Source organism: Phaseolus vulgaris, chromosome 3 (assembly GCF_000499845.2).
Source record: "Phaseolus vulgaris cultivar G19833 chromosome 3, P. vulgaris v2.0, whole genome shotgun sequence".
In the NCBI taxonomy this organism is placed as follows: domain Eukaryota; kingdom Viridiplantae; phylum Streptophyta; class Magnoliopsida; order Fabales; family Fabaceae; genus Phaseolus; species Phaseolus vulgaris.
The window spans coordinates 28433764-28455742 of record NC_023757.2 but is presented as its reverse complement, the minus strand read 5'-3'; the positions used below and the strand labels follow the sequence as shown (position 1 = coordinate 28455742).

The window sequence follows — 21979 nt, the reverse complement described above, 5'->3', positions numbered from 1 at the left end:
GGTACTGAAAAATAATAAAAGAGTGATATATAGAAAAATAAAAACTATGGAGAAATAAAAATGTAAACGTGCTACATTGAGTCTAATTACATCAGCAATATAAAAAGTGTAAAATGTAAATATTAATTTAATTTTATGATATAATATTTTCTGAGTTAATTTTTAGAAATATTATCCAAACTGCACAAATTACTGGTAGTTGTGATTTTTCTTCCATCCCAAGCAAACTGATCCAATACAAAATACAATATACCGTATAAAATTGTGATGTTGGGTTTGTTTGTTTGTTTGTTACCTCACTAAACTCCGAGTTTAATCAAACGACTTGACTCGCTCGCACTCACTTTGAGCCTTCCTTCGTTCTTTCTTTCGAACCGTGCAAGAGAGAAGAGAGAGAGAGAGTTCGGTTCATCGATTGGAGGCGTGTGGCACTGACATTCCTTTCTGGAAACGATGACCATCGACTTAGATTCCATCGCTCGCAAAGTCGACGTTGATAATCGCATTCCCCTCCGCTATTACTATAGGATTGCTGATAACCTCCTCAAGCAGGTGAATCGCTCCTTCTATTTTCATTCCAAATGCTTTTCGTTCATCCTTTTCATTACATTAGGGCTTTGCAAGATTATATTCGCCGGAACCTTCTCCAACCGCAATAGGATCCTTTCGTTTAGCTTCCTACAATTAACGAATTCCTATGCCAAGGACAAACTTCAATCCTTGCGGCACCTTGTGCTTGTGACCGGGTGCCAATTTCTTGCTATTTAGGACCAGTTTCACAGGCTCGTTTCTAGCCCTAGTTATCCATCAGCGATGCACTATTTATTTAAGATGTGTTTATGTGACCACAACTTGTTCATCTCGTAGCTTGTCACATCAAATTGTTATAAAATCGATATAAAATTGTAGAGCAAAAGATGAATAATGACAAATCAAGGTGAGATGTGTATGTTAGTCGCGGAGATGGAATTGAGTATGTTGGGTGAGTGCTTGTACTCTGTTTGGTTCCCTAATACACAATATCGAAACTGTTTGGGAATATCTGTGGTTTGCTAACTTCATTATACTGCCCTGCACTAGAACTAGTTCTGAGTTTTGTGTGGAAGTAGAACAGTTTGAACTTTGTTGTGCATTAGTGGTTGCTGTCGTGATTAATGAATTTTGTTCTGTCTACAGGCTAGTATCTACAGGGAGGAGAATAATGTAGTTGACTTGTACATCATTCTCCTTAGATTTTTAAGGTAAAATATGGAAGTTTCATGGATTTTCTTTACAGTGGACTTGTTAGATTGCAGTTAATTTGAGTTAACATTTTCATTTTTTCCTTACTGTTCCTATTTTTATACTATTTTTTCAAGTTTGGTTTCTGAAACTATACCATATCACCGAGATTATCATGCTTCGCTGCCCAATGAAAGAGCAACTTATAAGAAGGTGAGAAATTCAGGTGCCACATTTTATGGTATATATGTGTGGGTGTTTGTTTTAGATTTTATTCTATTTTTTCTTATATTTGATATTTGGTCTCATTAACGTTGTCTATCATTTTTCCATCACAGAGATCACGAGCTGTATTGGATGAGCTTGAATCTTTGAAGCCTGAATTTAAACGTCGGGTGGACAAATTGAAAGACTTGCATGTAAAAGCTCCATTGCCTGAGGAAAATGGCTTCAATATGGCTTTGCAGAGTTCAGTGAATTCATCTTTGGAGTGGCCAGTTGTCAATAAAAGTAATAACTTGAATATGGATTTTAAACAGGTGAGAACTCAGATAATATTTAGTAATATGAGGATACTGAAAGTTTGTCAATCTATTTGTATCTTTGCCATGGTATCTCAACTAGCTACAACATCAAATGCTTTAAAAAATTGTTTTAGAATTTTCTTTCTTTTTATCAAAATGCCTTTAACAAATTGTGTAAACTGCACGAAACATCCATTTTTTCTAGGTGGGCCTGAATTATAGTTCAGATTGTTTACTGTTGTCAATTTTTTGCCCCCAACATATCTGCAGCTTGCTGGATTCGGTTCACACTCTTCATGGAATTATAATAATATGTCACCATCAGATTCCAGGCCTATTGACAAGCAGTTTCAGAAACTGTAAGTTTTTCTACCCATTCATATTCTACTCTTTTGGTATTTCTACAATTTGCACTTGGTTTACTAATAAGAGCAAAATCGATTTTATCATCCTGGGAGATAAGTACATGGCCATGAAAATTTTGAATTGAGTTTCTTTTTCTTTTTGCTTCCATTTTTATCTGCAATTGAATTTTCTTTTGTGCATTTATACTTATAAGTGGATTTAATATTGCGGGCTTAATAATAGCAAATACTCCTTCCTGTCTGCCTCTCCCCATCCCACCAAGCTTCCATATTTTGTCTGCAATTGATTTTTCTTTTGTGCATTTATATGTATAATTTTATAAGTGGACTTAATATTGCAGGCTTAAGAGGTGACAGTCCTTCCTGTCTACCTCTCCCCATTCCCACAAGATAAACAAAGTAAACAATAAGCATACAAGATAATAAATGAGAGTGTTTGTTTTAACAATTTTTTCTTGTTATAGGCAGGCAGAAGATTTTATGTTTACCGCTTCCATATCTGACTGGATCAAATTCTAATGATTTAGTCATGTTCTGGTTGGTTAAATACTATTTCAATTACTTGTGTGATTTTCATTCAGCACAATTTAGTATGTAGCACACTTTTGTTTTCAGTAGCATATACGTTTCTTAATATCTTTGTGATTTGAGGAGCTTCTTGAACATTCACGGTATATTTCTAAAGAGAGAGAAAAGCTGCAATATTGAAAGAAGAATTGTGATTATTATTCTTTTGACTGCGCAGATCTCTTAGTCTACCTGCTCCAAATAAGGATACTTTGTCCAGACACTCATTTTTAGGACCAAATGGCCTTCGGGGCCAATGGCTTGGACCTAGTGCAGAAATAAAGGTATACCTGAAGTGTGGCTTTCTTGTGCTGTCTTAACGTGGATTATCTCTCTGATATTTGTTGAAGTATAGGGTTTTAGGTATAGAGGGGGTGAAGCACAGAATAGATATTGAATACTCTGTAAGATGTTATCTGTTACAAAACATATCAGCCACAACTTTAATCCTTATTTATAGTATTACAAGACTCAGTGCTAGTTAAATGAGGAAATAAATCATGATATATAAGGAAACATTGGGAATCAATTTAGGGAGATAATGTAAGATACTCGAAAGATACTATGATATATTTTTCATCTATTTTTAACAATATTGATATTCGATATTGTGCAGGTTCAATATCCAAGCAGTGATCTCACACATGCCAAGGATTCAAGGTTTGACTTTGGTATCTAATTCGAAATTGAGTTTCATGTCCTTTTTATGTTTCATGTGATTTTTTGCCGTACAAACTGCATAATTCTCATGTTACTCTTTATTATTCGTGCTTTTGTGGTCAATTTCTCCTTCAGTTACAGTTAGAATTCTTCTTTTAAAACTATTTGTGTTATTTCCCCTCTCGTTAATATGTTTTTCTCGTTGTGAGTTTGTAATGGATTCTGAGTATGAAAATATGCTGAAATTTGAATGTCAAATATTGTTCTCAGGCTTTCTGTGTTTAGTTTTGTAACTCTGAAATATAAAACATCCCACCACTTACTGTTTTTGTTGTTCACACTGATAGCCTGAATCAGGCTGGGCTGTATGACATTGTGGCAATTAAAGATGGTGATCAAGGACCAGTTACATCCACAATGGACTCAGTTCTCTCCTTGGATGATGGAAGATGGTTGCATCCTTCTGTTGAGTCTGGTTCTTCTGTTGTAACTGAATCAAGGGAGGATCCCTTCTTACAATCGCTCAACATCAAGCAACCTTTGCCACCTCCTGTTCTTGCACAGGTGCACCCAGAATGTGCCCATATTCCTCCTTCAAAAGTTGCAGATCCAAGGCCAGGACCTGCTAAATCTTCTCATGATTCTGAACATGGTCCAACGACATATCAACACCTACATATTGTAAGCCTTTTTTAGTTTTCTGGTTGAAGTGTGTGACATATATCTTGGATTTTTCGGTCATTTATCATGACTTGTTCCTATGTTGCAGCCTGTCAAAATGATGGAAGATTTTTTGAGATTAGCTTCACAGAACACACGGAAGAACTTAGAGACATGTGGTGTTCTTGCAGGGTCCTTGGTAAGAGATATTGTTATGTTGTGCACTTCCAAGTTCCAAAAAATCTCTTGGATGATGGTTTTAACAGTTTTTGTACTTGCAATTTGAATGGCTCTAGAAAAAAAGGGTATTCCATATCACGACACTTATAATCCCAAAGCAGGAATCAACCTCAGACTCGGTAAGATAATGCTATATTTTTCTTTTTTAATTTATTTTACAAGCTATTATACTCTGTCCTTTGTAATCCCGTGGTTAAAAAGCTTCACTTTAAGCACTTATCTTACTCCAGCTATATCTTGACAGACAAAATATAACATTAATATTGCTTTGAGGTTGTGGTGCGCAGATGTTGTAATTGGTGAATCCTGCATAATTGGTAATTATTGGTATCTGATAAAATTATAAACATTTGAGTTGAAATGCTGCTTCAACCTCCAATGTAACTGTAAAGTAAATTAGAATTATTAGCACTTATTTTAAAAAACAACTGGTTCTTTAGTCAATTTTAATGAGTGTTACCTTGGGCTTTTAATTGGTGTTGAGTTGTAGATGAAGAATGGTAGGAAGAAAGTCTGTTGGATTGAAACATGGGCTGGATGGGAAATACTAAAGCTAATAACCTGCACAGCATAGCAGACTGCCTACATGGCAGGAAAAGGATGAGAAGGGTATAAGGTTGGTTGAGTTGGGCTAAATGCAGAGAGAAAGGAAAGTAGAAGGTTAGCATAATTTGAATGATAAATTCGGCCTTAGGGAATGGTGGAGCAAAAACTGTTTTATGGTGTTTCCAGTTTTATGTTTGAGGAAGAGTGAACTTTTCGGGTGGTTGTGATGTCTGTGATTGGGCTTTGGGCTTATGTCAGTTTATATATCAAATACCTGGGTTTCTATGAGATTGTAAAAGGACATACTGATTTTATTGATTACAAATGCAAAAGGTATAACTCATAATTGCATATTGTATATAAATGAGTAAACTCCAAATGTCATCTCAGTCCCTGTGATTTTAAAAATCCTTCATTAGTCTCTGAATTTTGAAAATGTCATTCACTTTAGTCTTTTTTGGTGCAAAATGACACTGGAAAATAAAGTAGAAGACTAAATTGAATTACTTTTTTGCAAGCTTAAGACTGACGGTTTTTTTACAATTTTTTATTACTAAAACCCCTAACTTTCACAATCTTGAGAACTAATTTAGAACTATACTAATAGATGTAGCACGTTATCAAGTACTCATTCTATTTAGTAGATTCAAAGAATTGTTATTCTCACGGTTCATTAGTATTTTTTTCCCTACTGTCTGGTATTTTTATTCAGCAATGGTGAATCTAATTGAATTTTAATATCCAGTGTCAAACATTGAACGAAGAAGAAATATTTGAAGTTCAAGACAGCTTATCACTTTTTCCTTTAGGTTGGATACATGTAAGTGCCCCACTAATCTCGGCTGTTGGTTATGCATTCTTTTTAATTATATTCATGTGTAAATATCCTTCTACCCTGTGCGGCAACAGCAAAAAACTTGATATGAAGCATTGATTTTTCTGCTTTTGTATATCTAGAATTTCAAGGCTTCTGATTTCTAGTAAAAGTAGTCGCCAAAGAAACTTTTGTTGCTGTCATGTTTAGTAAGGATAATAATTATTCATCAATTCTGATAGAGACTTGGAATTAAACTGGTTACACTAAAATTATTAAATAATTTACTTTATTCAGTAATTCCAATACGATTAATATTACACAGATAATAAAAAAGGCCAGAATTTTTGCATTTTGTGGGGGGCTGTTTGATGAAATAAAGTGGTGGGGAGTAGGGACCTCTTGTAAGAGTCAACAGGCATGCCAATTGCCAAATCATTTGGTGAAAGATTTTGGCAAAATAATTCTGATTGTCACATTTTTGCTTTTCATATTTGCTTTGAGGAAAGCAGAAAAGCATAGTGCACTTGGTGCCGCAGATGAGTTGTGGTAGGAATTAAAGGAAGAAAGTCATCCTTTGCAGTCCCTTTACCTGCTGGGACTTTGGGGTTTACTTTGATTTAAGGAAAAGAAAAAAAAATAGTAAAAAAATTGTATCTTACTAGTTGGTTCTTGGCAAAGATTTTTCTCTTTCTTTTTTCTAGTTCTTGACACCCTCTCAAATCTTTTATCTTTATTTTAAAGATGACCTTAAGCTATTACATGCTGATGTTTTGACGAGTGCATCGATAGATTTTACTCTATTAATGTGATTGAAGATAGCAAGCCTTATAATTTCAAGCAGACTATATTAGTGTTCTTTTTCTGTAGCTCTTACCTTTTGTTTTTCTTTAACCCACTTTTAGTTTACAAACTTTAAATTTCAGTATTATCTTATATCTTTCGATTTTTCAGACACATCCATCACAAACTTGTTTCATGTCTTCTGTGGATCTACACACTCATTACTCATACCAGGTAATAGATTCCACTGTAATGTCAATTTCCTGGCTTTTCACATATTTAAATATTGAAGCAGTTATTACAGCCCTCCTAAATTTAATTAGGGGGCTTAGACAAGAAACGGTGGTCGTAATGCTAGATAGTTGATTTCTAGTGATAGTGATGTTTGTGCAGTTTTTAAGAAGATACAAGAGAGTTAATAATGTCATGCACTTTAACCTAATTTGCAAGCATGAGAATTTAGGGTACAGTGTATGCAGGAAAAAGGCCTAGTAACTTGGATTATTTTAGTAAAGCCACTGGAGTATAAGCTTTTTATTTTCTCAATGTAATAGAAAAATTTGGAACAATCAGCAAATGTATATATATATTTCCTTCTAATTTGTATCTAACTGTATATTTGTGGCTTCGTTTCAGATCATGTTACCAGAGGCAATTGCTATTGTCATGGCCCCTACAGATACTACTAGGTAAGTTTTATCAGCAATTGCATGATCTTAGATTGGAGTAGGGAATGATTCACCCCTTTGCTTCTGATGGATGGAGTAAAGATCAAAAGCATATGCATGAGTTTAATGAATGATTTATTTTTCTTATCTAATTTACTCATTTTTTTCCCCATTTTGTATGTTGCTTGTCATGGGCTTTTAATTCATAGATCATGAATAATGTGCGTGTTATAATGGTTTAGTTTAGCGTTTACGGTAGAAGAACAATAGGGTTATTAGATGAATCCACGGAAAATGTATGTTAACAAGTTGCAAGTAAAATTATCTCATAGGGTTGCTACTACCCCAAGTTCCCTCCTCCCCCAAGTCCCAGCCCTGTAGCTGAACCATTTGCCTTTGATTCTACTGTTATTTGCTTGATAAATAATAGAACCTTGATAAATATTTTTCCATTACACTGTCTTCTAGGAAGTTTTCATTTCGTAATAAAATGTCTTTGGACTGTAGAAGCTGACTGATACCTACTCACTGAAATCTAGGTACTATAAGCTACCTTAACTGTTTTAAGTTTGTCTATCTGTAGGAGGTTGACCTTTGATATGGAAATTAGAAGTCTAATACTATATTTCAATATGACCCTAATATTATAAGATAGTTTATTTAAGAAGGGATGATTATGATTTTGATTTGGATTTGTTTCACTTTGGCACTAATCAGAACTATACATTTATTTTGGCACTGCAGTCCACATGGCATATTTCATCTGTCTGATCCAGGTGGTGTTTCTGTAATTCGTAACTGTCAACAACGTGGATTTCATCCCCATGAGGAATCTTCAGATGGAAGTCCAATATATGAGCACTGCTCTCATGTCTATATGAACGCTAACTTGAAGTTCGATGTCGTTGACCTTCGAGAGCGATGATTGACTGAGAGTGATGAGAGTTTCCACACTGGTTAGAAGAATGGTGATTTACTGCATCTTTTCTACCAGATCGCAGCGTTATAGGTGGATTCTTTTGTATTTATGAATTGAGAATTTATCCCTCGATTTTGTATTATATCTGTGAAACCGGAGAAAAGATAGTTGTGTATATGATACTTTATACTAGGTGGTGAAGAAATTAGAAATGTAATTAATTACTTCCATACGTCACATTTTTCAGTCTTGAATACAAAACTCATACAATAATTGCGGGGCTTTTTTATTTTAAAAATAAAATATTTAATAATAATTTATGTTTTAAACTTCATATTTGATTATAAATTTCACAATATTACTTCGTTTTAGTTAAAATTCAGGTGAGATTTGTGATTTAATTTACATTCTCTGCATAGTTTTCCCTCACCTCAAATTTAAATCTTTTAAGTGATTAATAAAGGGTACTGTATTTGTTATTGATTTTAATTAAACCACTTTGTAAAGCTAATTATGTGTACATTAAAATGAAATATAGTTTTACTTTTTACTCCATTTGCTCGCTTTAGAGAATATAATTTTTTTAAGTATAGACTTATTATCATTTGTTATATAGTTAGAGGCTAAGTGACAAAAAATATAATTTTAATGTTTAGTTAAAAATTATAGACTGAGTATGTTTTCCCATTAAATTTAGGGTTTAGGATTTTTCTTTAAAATTGAAAACAAAAACTATAATCTTAATTCATAAACATTAAATTTCATGTTTTTATAGATAAATCATATTATTTTTATTTTTATTTTTTAGGAACTTAAGAACCTTTTAAATTAGAAAAATTAAAACCAAAATTAGTTTAAATTTCAGGATTAAAAACATAGTTAGACCTAAGAATTACAAAGTACATAAAGACTATTGGAATTTTCTTATACTTTGTAACTTCCCAAAGGGGTGTTTCTTTCTACACCCCATCATTTTTTCAAATTCCCAAAGACTATTTTATTTCAAAACGCAGCTTTCATGACAGTGTGTGGGTTGTAGATAGGTCCTGGAGGTTACTGCAACAAAGGTTGAGCTCGGCGGAACTCCTGGTGTGTTGATAAAACTTCATTGGTGATTTGAGGTAAAAATGAGATGTGTTGTAATCTATAATTTTAGGTTGGGTATGGTGGCGTCGGTGTTTTTGAAAATCAGGTTTTAAGAATGAGTTCCATAATTTATATTTTGGAATGGGAAAATGAATTTCAGAATTGAAAATCCATAAACGAATAAATGCATTCTAGAATAGGGTGCGCAAAATGAAAAGTTATTTGTTAGAATGGGATTTCCAAAAGCGAAAAAAATTTCAGAATGGATGATCCTAATGCAAAGTTGTCTCCCATAATAGGCATTAAAAAAAAACTCTCAGAATGATTTTCATTATTTCACGTTTTTTATGGGTGCACGAAGAAACATGAGTTGGCAATTAATTTCAGAAAAGGGGAAAGTGTTGTCTATAAGCATAAAAATGTTTCACCATTTTATTAATGTGACAATTGCTGCACAGAGAAGCGCAGGAACCAACACTTTTCCTTCAAGCGGGTGCATATGGATTCGATTTGAAATTCATTTGAATTTTTTTATATTTAGTTTAAGTTTGAATTTCAATTAATTAAAATCCCGAATATATATATATATATATGTATATATATGTATGTATATATATATGTATGTATGTGAGAGAGTATAAATTCAAATTATTTTATTTTGAAGGATATACTTTTTCGACAAAGTTAACAAACTTTTTTTGTGTGTATTATTTTTTCTCATTATTTTTGTTTATAAAATTTGTTTTTTTTTTATCTTGTAATACGAGAATCTATGTATTTTCTATGTACATTTATAATACGATGACTAATAATTTGTCAATTTTTTTATCCTTAATATTAGTTTTTAATGAATAAATAACAATTTATACAGAGTGGTGATACTTTTAACTCTCTTACTAAAATTACAACCAGTTTAAAACCACAAATATGTTATCTGATTGGTTGTAAACAATATAATTATAAAATTATGAGTCGCATGTTAGATTTGTTCTTAATAAAAGAAGGGTTGTCAAATGGTAATGATTTTCAAAATATATTTTTTTATTTTATAAATCAAGTCATGCATGTAAAGAAGCTTTTAGATTATGAATTCAACTTTGTAAGTATGCCATACTTTTAAAAAGAGACATGCAATCTAATATAATGTTTCTGTTGAAATTGAGCCAACAAAGTTTCAGTAATTTTAGTTGAAACTGATTGAGGTTTTGTCCATAAGGAAGAACAAATATTAACAAAATTAACAATTTAAAAATTATCCTTGACTAAAAAATTCTTAGGATGGATATTGATTTTAATTTTTTTTAAATTAGAAAAAACAATCCATATCTAATTATTTAAACTAAATTTAAAATATAAATTTACATCTGTAACACAGCTATTAAGCGGATTTAAAAGTGATTTTGACTAATGTTATTTATTATAAAAAAAAAGGAATAAAAGAGATAAAAGAAAGACAAATAATATGAGAAACATATTTCTTCTGCTCTTCTATTAAAATAAAAGTATAGGCCAGAATATATAGAAGCAATATATTCATTTTAGGTTTAATGAAAAAGATTAAAAAAAAAATGTGAAGAGCAAATAAAGATTAAAATTAAATAAGAACAAAATAAAGACTAGATATTATAAATAAAAAAAAGTTAAGAATTAGAAATTACAAATATTAGTTTTCATTTATAAGTTTTATATCCATATCCTCTCATATTATTTAATAATAAATTTGATTTTTTTAACATACAATTTTTTCGTCCATTTCATACTTTCTTCTCTTACCCATAACTATAATATAGTTACTAAAATATTCTTGTTTATTATTCAGATAAAAAAAAATCACTTCTTTCTTCAAAAAGCTTTCAAATTTGCTTCTGGAATTGTCTATACAAAATGCATTATGAATTTGTTATTTTTAGAAGCTTGTAATTATTATTTTAATAAAATTTATGAATGAGGTAATTTATAAAAAAAAAAAATATTATTCTGCACTAGGCAATCTGAAACTATATTTCATATTTTGGATTATATAATATAAAATATTTTTTGAATTACAAAATTGAAAATATATTTTAATTATGTAAAAATATATTTTCAATTTTAGATTGTATAGTTGAAAATGTAATTTTAAATTGATTATGAAATGATAAAGCATATGAAGTTGGTTATTTTTTATGTTATGAAAGTAAGTGAAGAAAATATGGGGTAAAGAAGAAAATGTCTTTTTTTACAATTTCTCACTGTAATTAGTGACGATTTTGTTTAGCTTTTCTTAATTTTTTTAATAGGTGTTTCTTCCTTTAATCTCAACAAATTTCTCCGTGCAATCCAATCAATTTTGGAAAAAGATTGTTTTATTTTATTTTTTTAAATGATTTTTTGATTATTTTTTGGAATATTTACAGAACTTACTTTCCAAAATTCATGAGTATATTTTTAGAAAATATTTTCCAAAAAAAAATTTTCAGAATAAAATTTATGAAATAAATTTTTTAGAATATGTTCTAAGAACTTTCAAGAATAATAATAAATTAGATAAAATATTTTAATTATTTCACTTAATTGATGGGTGCAGGAAAAAATTTGAAATGGTAAAAGAAGAAACACTCTTTTTAAAAAGCACAACACTCACATAGGTGGCTATTAAGATGCATGATAGGGATACGAGTTAAGAAACGGAAACTAAGAACATAAAATTATTAAAAAAAATCTTACAAGTTGAAGATTAAATTATATTAACTTTTGAAAAATGTTTAGTTAACAGTATCTATTTTTTATAATTATTTATTGAGAAGTTTACATATCAGAATTATATTAGGTTCTTGAATAGGGTTGAAACTACATTTTTCGGTCGGTCTATATCATACTCCTTTCTCTTGAACGAACTCTTGTTACTCTCGCTTTTCCACTCCTTTTCTTCTTGAATTTCGGACTTGGATGGTATCTGCAAAAGACACTCCGACACTAAGACAAACTTCGACACTCAATATTTAGTATTAGATGATTATGTATCTGATCCTTTGGAATCTATGTTTACTTATATGATTAGTATGGACTATTGAACCTAATAAAAGCAGATTAACTAATACTGGATCATTAATTAATCTAATTATTCAGCCGGCCTGGTCCGATTCCAAAATCATGTCGTTAGATCCTTTGGACCTTACCGATAAACATTACATGCTAATGATAATTAATTTTGAATGAATTAAAATATTTCGAACATGAGTTTCTTTTATCAACAAAGTAGTTATTTACTGTATTATTCACAACCTGCATAGCCAAATTCCTCTTTTTTTTCGACAGTATTTAACTTCTCTCTTTTTTTTAAAAAAGAAAAGCTATATTTTTGAGTTTTTATTCATTAAAGTAAAATACTTTTATTTTCACGATAAGTTTTTTTATATCTTTCCATAACGTAGTAATCGTTATATGAGCTGGGTGTGATTAACCTTTCTAAGTACACGAAGGAAATAACAAAAGTCATTATTTGATTTGTGTATAAATAAGGTAGAAAGAAGAAAAAAATTACATATTTCCATCTACAGATTCTGCTCTCTTTTTTTTTATTAAGAAAGGAAGAAAGTGTCTTATTAACTATCATTTGTGTATATTAACTTTTATTGTTGAAAAGTTGTCATTTTATAATCATAAACTTTCTTCTCACACTTTTTTTCTCAAACAAACAAGTGGATTTTTTTTATCAAACAACTAAATTTAATAAATCGTTAGCTTTTGGTGAAAATAAATAATCTTTCATAGGGAGTCATAATTATATATCATCTTATTATGTTTTTTATAAGGATATACAATTACTAAAAGAAGGCAGTCTTTTCATTATAAAAAAAACGCAATATTTTTATATTTACATCTTTTAATAAGTAGGCGTGTGTACTTTCTTAAAAGAAAACAAAATTTGATATTTGCATCTTTTCTTTTTAATAATTATAAAACTTTATTATATTTATTTTTTTCTAAAATATTTCTCAAACAAATCTCTGAGGTACTATTTAAGCAAATTCTCCCTACACCTTTGTACTTTCTCTCTAAACCTTCATATTTTTTATAATTTTAACAATATCTTTATGAGTATGATGAATAGTGTACTATCTTCTTTTTCATTTTCAAGTAATGATGGTTGCTAATAGTGGCTGACGGTGAATGTTGGTGATTGAGGTAAATTTTGTGGTATTTTTATTGGTGGTGGTTGTATTTTTGTTCGCTTATTTTGTTTTTTGAAGGAACAAAACCTAAAAGAAAAAAAACCCATCAAGATGGAAAAATGAAGTATTAAACTAAAAGAAAAATTATCTTCGCACTGGAAACGTCAAATATAACGAATCTTCTCATCAACCATCTCACATGTTCAAATGATGAAACTACTATCTCTCTATCAAACGATGCACTTGGAGCACTGTGGCTAGAAAGGAGGTATGTGAATGGAAGTATGGAGATGGAGGGATGCACGTGAGATTATATTAAAAGATTATATTAAAGAGTGAGATTATGTTTCATTTAGAATTATTTAAAAAGTTAAAACCAATTTTTTACAATGAAAAAGATTAGAAAAAAATATGCTAAGGTGGAGAAGAATTTGCCTGTTTTTATGTATCATTAATTCATACTTCAAAAAGAGGTCATCAGAGTCTCTCCTAGATTAATCTCGTTCAATAAATTACTAAAGTTGGTACAATATCTTTCAATGTTTTTTTTTTTTTCATTTATACATACAAGAATAAATTACTTTAGAATTGTGTCAAATTTTATTTGTAAAATAGGCATAATTCATTCGGTTTCACAATCCTTGACTAAGATTTCAAAAGACAGGCTTATACTGATGATCATGATAGAAGTATATTTTATAACATTAAATGATACTATTATTATTTTAACAAGACAATTATATTACTAGATTGAATTACACTGTGTAACACTAGTAGACATTTGACAAGACATTAGACATTTGTCTATTGTCTCTCATAAGTAAATATATAAAACATAGACATCATGTTGAAGTTATTTATAGAGATGCCACGAGGAAGGGCGATGCACACACAGTAACTATTATAATTCAGTTGGAAAATGCTAAAAATCAAATGTCACAGCCAAAAAAACCACAACCTTTGATTGAGGTGTGTTGTTACAATTGCAGGATTTCAGCAACAAAGTCATCAACCAAAGAATCAAATATTTGGTCTTCAACCACTGCACCAAGTTGAAAAGTATCAACCTCAAAATCTAGCCATTGTCCATATTGGATGCTCATGTCCCTATCTACCAGTTCATCCACCATTGAGTCCCCCATGTCCCTCCAACTTGAAATTTCCTTCCACACTTCCCTTGCCAACCACTCATTTCTTCTCACCATTGCAACCCCTTTTACCCACATTTTGTAACCCCCACCAACATAACGCCTGCATCTCAAGTCCAAACACTCACTCACACAATCAAATATAGCTTTCCTTCTTATTCTACACTCGCCACCATCACTCTCAAACCTTCCCCTTCGATTTTCCAACTGGTTGAACAGATGAGGGTTCACAATGTCACGAGCTCTGCCAAGAGAAAAGTCCATGTACATCAACTCCACATTACACAATATATCATTTACATAGTTTAACTCCCATGTACTTGATTGTCCAAACTTCATTTGGGAACATGTACTTGATTGTTTCCTTGGCATGGTCCAAGCTGATGCTGAATCAAACAAGTCTGTATAGCCACTTCCTGAGCTCACAACTTGCTTCCTAAAAGTAGATACAGTAGTGATCACGGGCATGTACCTTGTACAAAGGTGTTTTAAAAATTGTTTTATAAACTAGTTCTACACCACTGAATACATTACTGAATAAACAATCTCTCATTCAAAATCTATTGAGTTTTGAAAATTGTTTCTAAAGCAAGTTTTTTTAAAAAAAAATAAAAAATAAATGAGATGTTTTTTCATTTTCTTCTATCTTCATCTTGTTCAACATATCCCTCAATTTCACACGGTTAGATCCCTGTGTCTTACACCCTGTTTACCAGTTGTCTGAACAACTTTGTTAAGTTTTATTTATGACAGCAGTTAATGAGAATATAAATAAAATGTTCTGACTCATTAAATAACTAATTTTAAAAGAAACAATATAATGTCTTGTGTTCAAGCAGAAACATGATACCACTTGTACCTCCTTTTTTGGTCTTCTGAACTGGTAGCATTTGCGCTGAATGGAGATTCACAGCTTTCAGTAGAAAAAGAAGGGTCAAGAACAGACATTGGACTCGGCTGTCCTGAATTGAATAACTCTGCTTCCATAGGATTGATATCATACTCCTCCATCTCATGAAGCTGTAAAATGTGATGAGTTGATTACCATTCAATGGTTATCATAAGGAATATTATGCCTCCAACCAAAGCTAGGCTGATTCCATATATAAGCAATTGATTCTTTCACTTGTATTATGTTACAAATTGTAGTTTTGTTCATATGTTATTTTAACACCCCAAATTCAGTTCCACGTTAACTGAATAAAAAAATAGTGATTTTGTGATTTGAGCTAATTAACCTTTTTCCTCCTGGGAAATGGGGAATTAATTAATCTCTTTCAAATTTACCCATAAAGTAAGCAAGCCTAACTTCTCATATTGCGGAAATTTAACTAGAGTCTTGATATTATGCAATCATGCTAGAAAAAGGATAATAACAACAAATGCTAAAATATTCTCACATACCCGAAGCCTATGCTGGGATGATAATTCTGGAAGACAGGTACGGTTACTGAATAACTTATCTGTCAACATCATGTCTTTCTTCTGTTGCAACTGTGGAAAGAGGTTAACTGAATTAAGAGTGGGAACCAGATCTTTTGATTTTGGTGCAGTACTGGAAGGTGAGCTTGCTTCGAGCGAGTCGTCACAAGAGTTCCCAATTCCATATGTTAACTCCCTCAACTTCTGATCCAAGAGAATACCTAAGGCATCACCACCAATTGCATTGTATCCTACTGGAGACCCTGCATTGTCAGTTTCAGTATCAACGAACACTCTTCTCATATGCTGATCCATGGAATTTAGGCCAGATGTCTCAAAACCAGAATTGATTCTTGTCAATGGCATGCTAAATGTGAAGGAAACTACATCCGTGTCTTTCTTTTTTACTTCTTCAGCCCCACCATGGTATTTATTACCAACTAGATTAGACTGAACAGGCTTCTGTGATTTGTCAATGAATAAATTATCAACAACCCTACCATTCCAGTCCCTGTCTGTGGACCTCTTCTTCCTTGGGAAATTGTTTGTACGAGTATACAAGACTTCCTTTTCACTATCTGTCACACTCGTTGATGAATTTTTGGGCCCAACTTTAGATTTTGCAATGGATTTATTGCTAGAGCTTCTATGTCGTCCACCTGAGGAATCCCCAGTCACAACTTTTCTACCTTGTGAATTGGAAATCAATGGCTTTGATGGAAGTTTGTCTCTATCCATTGAACAATTCTGTTTCTGATTATTCTGCCTGAGAACACCAGAAGCATCTTGACCAGAGGATTTCACGTGCAAACTTTTTTGAACATTAGCCTTCAGAGGCTTCTGGGAATTTTTAGTGTCACATTGTTCTCTCTGCTCCACCAAACTTTTTCCACTACTAAAACTCAAGCCTTCCCTTCTTTGGACATTCACTTTTGCTTGGATTGCAAGTGATATAGACTTCCCTTTATTTTTCGAATAACAATCTTCTTCTTCTACTTGAGTAGACGATCTTACAAGTGTATCTACAAGTCCATTCCAACTTTTGTTCAAAGATTGTCCTTTTAGATATTTGGCATCATTAGACTCAGTCAACCTTTGAGAAGATTCAGAAAGCCTGGTAGTTCTAAGAGAGGTTTCTCTTTTTCCTTTTGTATCTCTAACTAATGAAGATGAACTAATTAGTTGTCGCTTTTGTGAAGCCTCCACTTTTTCTTTAAGGTCTCTAACCCTCAATGATACTGTTGATGATGCTACCAGAGGTGTTTTAGCCTTTGTAGCAGCTTGGCGTCCAGGTTCAATAATTCTTGCTGCAGCTTCCATTATGTATGTAGCATTATTTGATGGAACAAAACGAGGGTTTTTAATTGGGGAGAAAAGTTTATGGTGTGTAAAGGGAATAGATTTAGCTGATTTGGGAGGCATTACTTCTGTTTGAAACTTTTCAATCGGCCTGCTACGGGTATGTAGAGGATTTGCCTCCATGAAGTTCCTAGAAGTCCCCTCAGCTTTTTCAACCAACTTTCCAGAATATAGGATCTGATGGTCATGAAGATGATTGCTCCAGTACTTAACATCTTGAATGCATTGGCTGTCATAAGATGGAGTAGAATGTGGATCAGAAAAACTGGAAGAGGGCAATGAATCTAATCCCATAAGCCTGGCAACTACACCAGGGGCCCTTGTTCCACATACTTCAGAATCTATAACAGATGTAGCACAGCTATGATCAGCACTATCTCTACTACTTCCCCCTATTCCAATTTCACCATCTTCGTCCACCTGAAAGAATTAAACAAGAAACCGCTAAAGATTCATTACAAAAAATATAAAATACTATTTGGGAGCACAGTTTATAGTGATACCAGATAGGTAAGCATCGTTGCCAAGTTGCCATCAACTTTTCTTCTTTGTTTCAAGGACTCTGCAAATGGTGAAGAAAAAAGAGACAAAAAGAAAAACACAACGAGTTATAGACCGATAAATTTGTATACAAGTATAACAAGACATAAACACTCATCAAATTCTAAATAAGCAGTGCATTTACCCGGCGTGGTTGTAAATAATTTCTTCCGTGATTTTGAGGTCCAGTCAAACATATGGAAAAAGCCACCTTCATTTTTCGCTCCTTCTTTTTCAACTCTCATTTTCAAAGCTGAATTGAATAAACCTTTATGCTAAATTGGTGAAACAAAAAGAAATGTGAATGCTTTTAGTCGAGCAAGAAATATAATCTATAATCTATATAAATTTAAGATGTGTTTGGAAATGGATGGAATGAAATTGTGATATTATATAATGGAAACGAGGAAATCGTCTATTCAATTGTTTGACAAGCAAAATAAATAAATAAATTAAAAAGAGGCATTGAAGAACAGAATATATTCCATGAGGTTCAGTCCCATTCTGTTCTAGAAATTCAATAATCCAAACAATGACAGCTACTACTATTTCATTCTTTCTCTTTCCATAAATCGAAACGTAGAATGACTTATAGGTAAGCATGACTCAATCTCAATAGATACACACTAGGTAACAGATTGAATTAATCAATTACAACTAATGCAATCTAAACCAAATCATTACATGAAAACAAAACGACCAAAGTTTCAGATGATCATGTTTAAGTTTCTTTCGAAGGTAAAGCAAGAGAACACGAGTGGATCAAATCTCTTTGATCATCGTGTTACCAGAGTCAAAACCATAATTTTTCACTTCTCAGACAATAGAATCTCACACGGTTCTGGGTGCTACTCAACTTACAAACTTGAAGGTAACCAACAGCCATAAATATCTAAGAAAAACTCACATTTTTTTAATTATCCATAGTGGAAAAAGGGAAATATCTGCTTATATACAAGCATTACTTATCTTTCTCAACCCGATTAAAACTCTTACCCCATCTATGATGTGATGTTGTCACCTTTAAAAATGTCCTCAATTACAATCACAACAACAATTAGATACCCCACAAAGCCAAATTGAGGCCATTGAACAACCAAGAAGTGAAACGCAACAAAGCAAAGCAGCACAACTGAATACTGAGAGATACAACAGGGAAGTGCAAGTGCATCCAATTTGATAAATCGTCAACACATCAGTAGCCAAATGAAAACACAACAATTTGAAAAGCCAGAAAAAAATGAGGACAAGAACCCACAAAAAAAGACTAAGAAAAGAACAAACTTTACAGTGGCATTCGAGTAAGAGCTTACGTTAAGAAGGCGAGATGGATCAAGAAAGCATTGCGGTGTTTAAGACACGATGAAGCTGTTTGTATTGGCATACATGGGAAATGGGTAAATGCATCAAAATTGAGGTGAACTGAAGAAGGAAGTGCCAGCTTCAGTGAGATTGTGCAGTTCAACGTTCTAGTAGTAAACGGAAACAGAAATTAAATGCTTTTTATTTTCAAAGAAATTATTGTTTGAAAAAAAGAGATCTTTTTGGCATAATTGAATGTGAGAAAATGGGAAACTTTCTAACGTCTCTCTGCGAGCGATGACATTTCAAATTCCTAACTGGGAAACAGGGTCCATCATTTGACTCACTGCCACGTGTACAACATCTTTGTTTTGTGTCTCTTTCAAATTATGTCACCCTGATTTCTTTATAAAAAAATATACAATATGATTGGAATATAAAAATATATATAGAATATTGTTAGAAACTTAAATTGAGATGCAACATAATTTTCTTTCAACTTTAATTTTTTTAATAACATTTATTAAGTTAAATTCTTCTTTTAAAATACTTCATTTTCGTATTTGACATGGATAAAGTTACTTTTTAAAGAGTTAAAACTCATTTAAAATGAGTTATAGATCTTTACACAAGTATAATATTATATAAAGCACTTATTAAATATGTTTAACCAATAATTGTTCAAAAACATGGTAAAATTATTACAATATTTTACGGATATTTATTTTAATTAAAGCTTACAAATAAAATAAGCTAAAAATAGTTATTAATGATATATATATACATATATATATATATATAAATAACTCTATTGAGTTATTATTATAAATGTTTATACCATTTTACATTATTCTTACTGATATCATATAATAAAATTAATTTTTTTTTATCATTATTAAAAAAATAAAAAAAATAGAACATAATTATAGTACTATATATTGTATTTATCTATATTCTAATTATGAATTAGCAAACACTGCAAATTTATTAAGTTTTATAATAATTACTTTAAAATATAGGTGTATATTTGTTTATAATGTTATCTAATCATATAGTGACATATTCTAAATTAGAATATAAAATTAAAAAAAAAATCTATCAGAAAAAGTTAGTAGGTGATGTTAGACCATATAAGGTCTTCATTAAGCAACATAAGACAGGTAATATATCATTTGTACCGGTCGAATCAGATGACCGAAGACATGATCGAATATTGGTTACAACATAATAAAGATACAGTTACAACTAAAATTGAATGGGTCAAAGACACATCATGAGATACTCGGGTAAATATCTCAACACAACGATAAACCGTAAGATACACTCCTACGATTTCAGGGAGCCACTGCACACGTTCTGACCAACTGATTATCTGGCCCACACAAGTAGAGGCCCAAGTCAACCTATAAATAAAACTTCTAAAAGGGGAAAAGGTATGTTTTTCACATTCTAATAGAACACACCAACTACACTAGCACTAACTTGAGCATCAGAGTGCAATTGCAAGTACCCCCAATCGACAGAGCACACACATAGCAAGAGGAAGAGCTTCGAAGGATTATGAGACTACCAACACGTCATCGAATTGTGTACGAGTGGATAAGTATTATCTAGGTCCCGTCATCCATACAGGTACAATTGGCGCCCACCGTGGGGCTGAGGTGATTCTTCAACTTTTCAAACACAAAGATCTCAACAAACAACAATGGTATCTACAAGGAACAACACGAACAATGACAACATGGCAGAAGAACAAATCGTGACGATCCAAGCCCTCCAAGCTCAGATGGAGGAACTACGACAGAAGGGAATAGCGGATCAACTACGTCATGAAGAGGATCAACGTAAACAAGAAGAAGAGCGTCGACAGGTAGATGAGGTGGCTCATTTAAAAAAACAAAATAGAAAGTTGTTGCAACAGCTTGGAGAATCTGTTAGGGAGGAACAATCCCACACGTCTAGGCCACCAACTCATCAAACTCATCAAATCCATCAAACACATCATACCTTTCTTACACATCCACCCCACCAAAGTTCTAAAAATATCGTTCTCAACAATGAGAAAAATCCAAAAGGCCACCCTTTCACGGATGACATAATTGCTGCGCCACTTCCTCATAAATGGAGAGGCTTAACTATGACCCTTTACGATGGTTCTTCTGACCCGGACAAACACTTGAACATATTTAGGACCCAAATGACTTTGTACACGATCGACCAGATGATATGGTGTAAAGTCTTCCTGACATCTTTTCGGGAAGGTCCGTTAGGATGGTTTACTAGACTTCCTGCTAATTCTGTGGCGAATTTTAAGGTTTTGGAAACGAAATTCACCACCCAGAATGCTATGATCAGACCTCACCGTACTTCATCCATGTCTCTCCTCAACGTGGAACAAGAAAAGGGAGAGTCCTTGAGAACCTTTATGGAAAGATTTAGTAAAGTCTGTATGGGGATCAAGAACTTGAATCCAGAGATAGCAATGCATCACCTGGTCTCGACCATACTCCCTGGCCGATTCACCGGAAGCCTTATAAAACAGCCGCCACACGATATGGATGAATTGATAACAAGAGCTACAAAATTCATGCAGATAGAATACCATATTGATTATCACATGAAAACGTAGGCAGAAGCTTCTGAAAAAGAAAGGGAAAAGAATAAAGACATATGTCCCCCCATGACGGGGATCGATCGATATCGTTCGAACCGATGTCCTCGTTTCCATAACCCCCTCTGACAGTACCTAGAGGAAAAGTTCTAGACGAAGCCTTACAAGCTGAACTTATCCCAACACTCACACAAGCATAGATACCACGCAATGCCGACACAACCAAACCTTGCCAATATCATTGCAATTATGGCCACACGACCGAAGGTTGCCAAGCGTTAAAAGATAAAATAGAAGAATTTGTCCAAGCCGGTCACCTTCGCAAATTTATTAGAACGTCTACCGCCACACCACGATCTCCCCAGCGTGATACTGATTACTTTTCCAAAG

General features: G+C 32.6%; 2 protein-coding genes across 3 annotated transcripts; one reads left to right on the top strand and one right to left on the bottom strand.

Annotated features, from left to right (window-relative positions):
• The first annotated feature begins 266 nt into the window (after positions 1–266).
• LOC137806992 (AMSH-like ubiquitin thioesterase 3) lies at positions 267–8240 on the top strand. Its single transcript, XM_068607399.1, has 14 exons — positions 267–552; positions 1177–1241; positions 1359–1434; positions 1560–1760; positions 2016–2104; positions 2856–2961; positions 3294–3337; positions 3685–4018; positions 4107–4196; positions 4294–4356; positions 5529–5603; positions 6552–6614; positions 7017–7069; positions 7793–8240. Exons 1-14 carry the CDS (start codon positions 454–456, stop codon positions 7971–7973), a joined length of 1539 nt encoding a protein of 512 aa, XP_068463500.1. The 5' UTR covers positions 267–453; the 3' UTR covers positions 7974–8240.
• A 5851-nt stretch (positions 8241–14091) lies between these two features.
• On the bottom strand, positions 14092–19280 carry LOC137806991 (uncharacterized). 2 transcript variants are annotated; one of them, XM_068607398.1, is made up of 6 exons: positions 18990–19280; positions 17822–17951; positions 17640–17698; positions 15760–17556; positions 15215–15375; positions 14092–14791 (listed from the first exon to the last, which is right to left on the bottom strand). In XM_068607398.1, the coding sequence occupies exons 2-6, from the start codon at positions 17919–17921 to the stop codon at positions 14185–14187; spliced, it is 2724 nt and encodes a 907-aa protein (XP_068463499.1). In that variant the 5' UTR covers positions 17922–17951; positions 18990–19280; the 3' UTR covers positions 14092–14184. The 2 variants fall into 2 exon arrangements, with proteins under 2 accessions (XP_068463499.1, XP_068463498.1); XM_068607397.1 differs by having other exon boundaries at positions 14092–14827; positions 18990–19227.
• Positions 19281–21979: the final 2699 nt, after the last annotated feature.

Bases quoted from the DNA above. Each gene is read 5' to 3' on its own strand.
- LOC137806991 (XM_068607397.1), bottom strand. From the start codon at position 17,921: ATGAGAGTTGAAAAAGAAGGAGCGAAAAATGAAGGTGGCTTTTTCCAT. The intron at 17,699-17,821 runs GTAAATGCACTG...CACCATTTGCAG, and splicing joins ATTATTTACAACCACGCCGG to AGTCCTTGAAACAAAGAAGA. The intron at 14,828-15,214 runs GTACAAGTGGTA...CCTTTGTACAAG, and splicing joins TCAGAAGACCAAAAAAGGAG to GTACATGCCCGTGATCACTA.
- LOC137806992 (XM_068607399.1), top strand. From the start codon at position 454: ATGACCATCGACTTAGATTCCATCGCTCGCAAAGTCGACGTTGATAAT. The intron at 1,242-1,358 runs GTAAAATATGGA...TATTTTTTCAAG, and splicing joins ATTCTCCTTAGATTTTTAAG to TTTGGTTTCTGAAACTATAC. The intron at 1,435-1,559 runs GTGAGAAATTCA...TTTCCATCACAG, and splicing joins AAAGAGCAACTTATAAGAAG to AGATCACGAGCTGTATTGGA.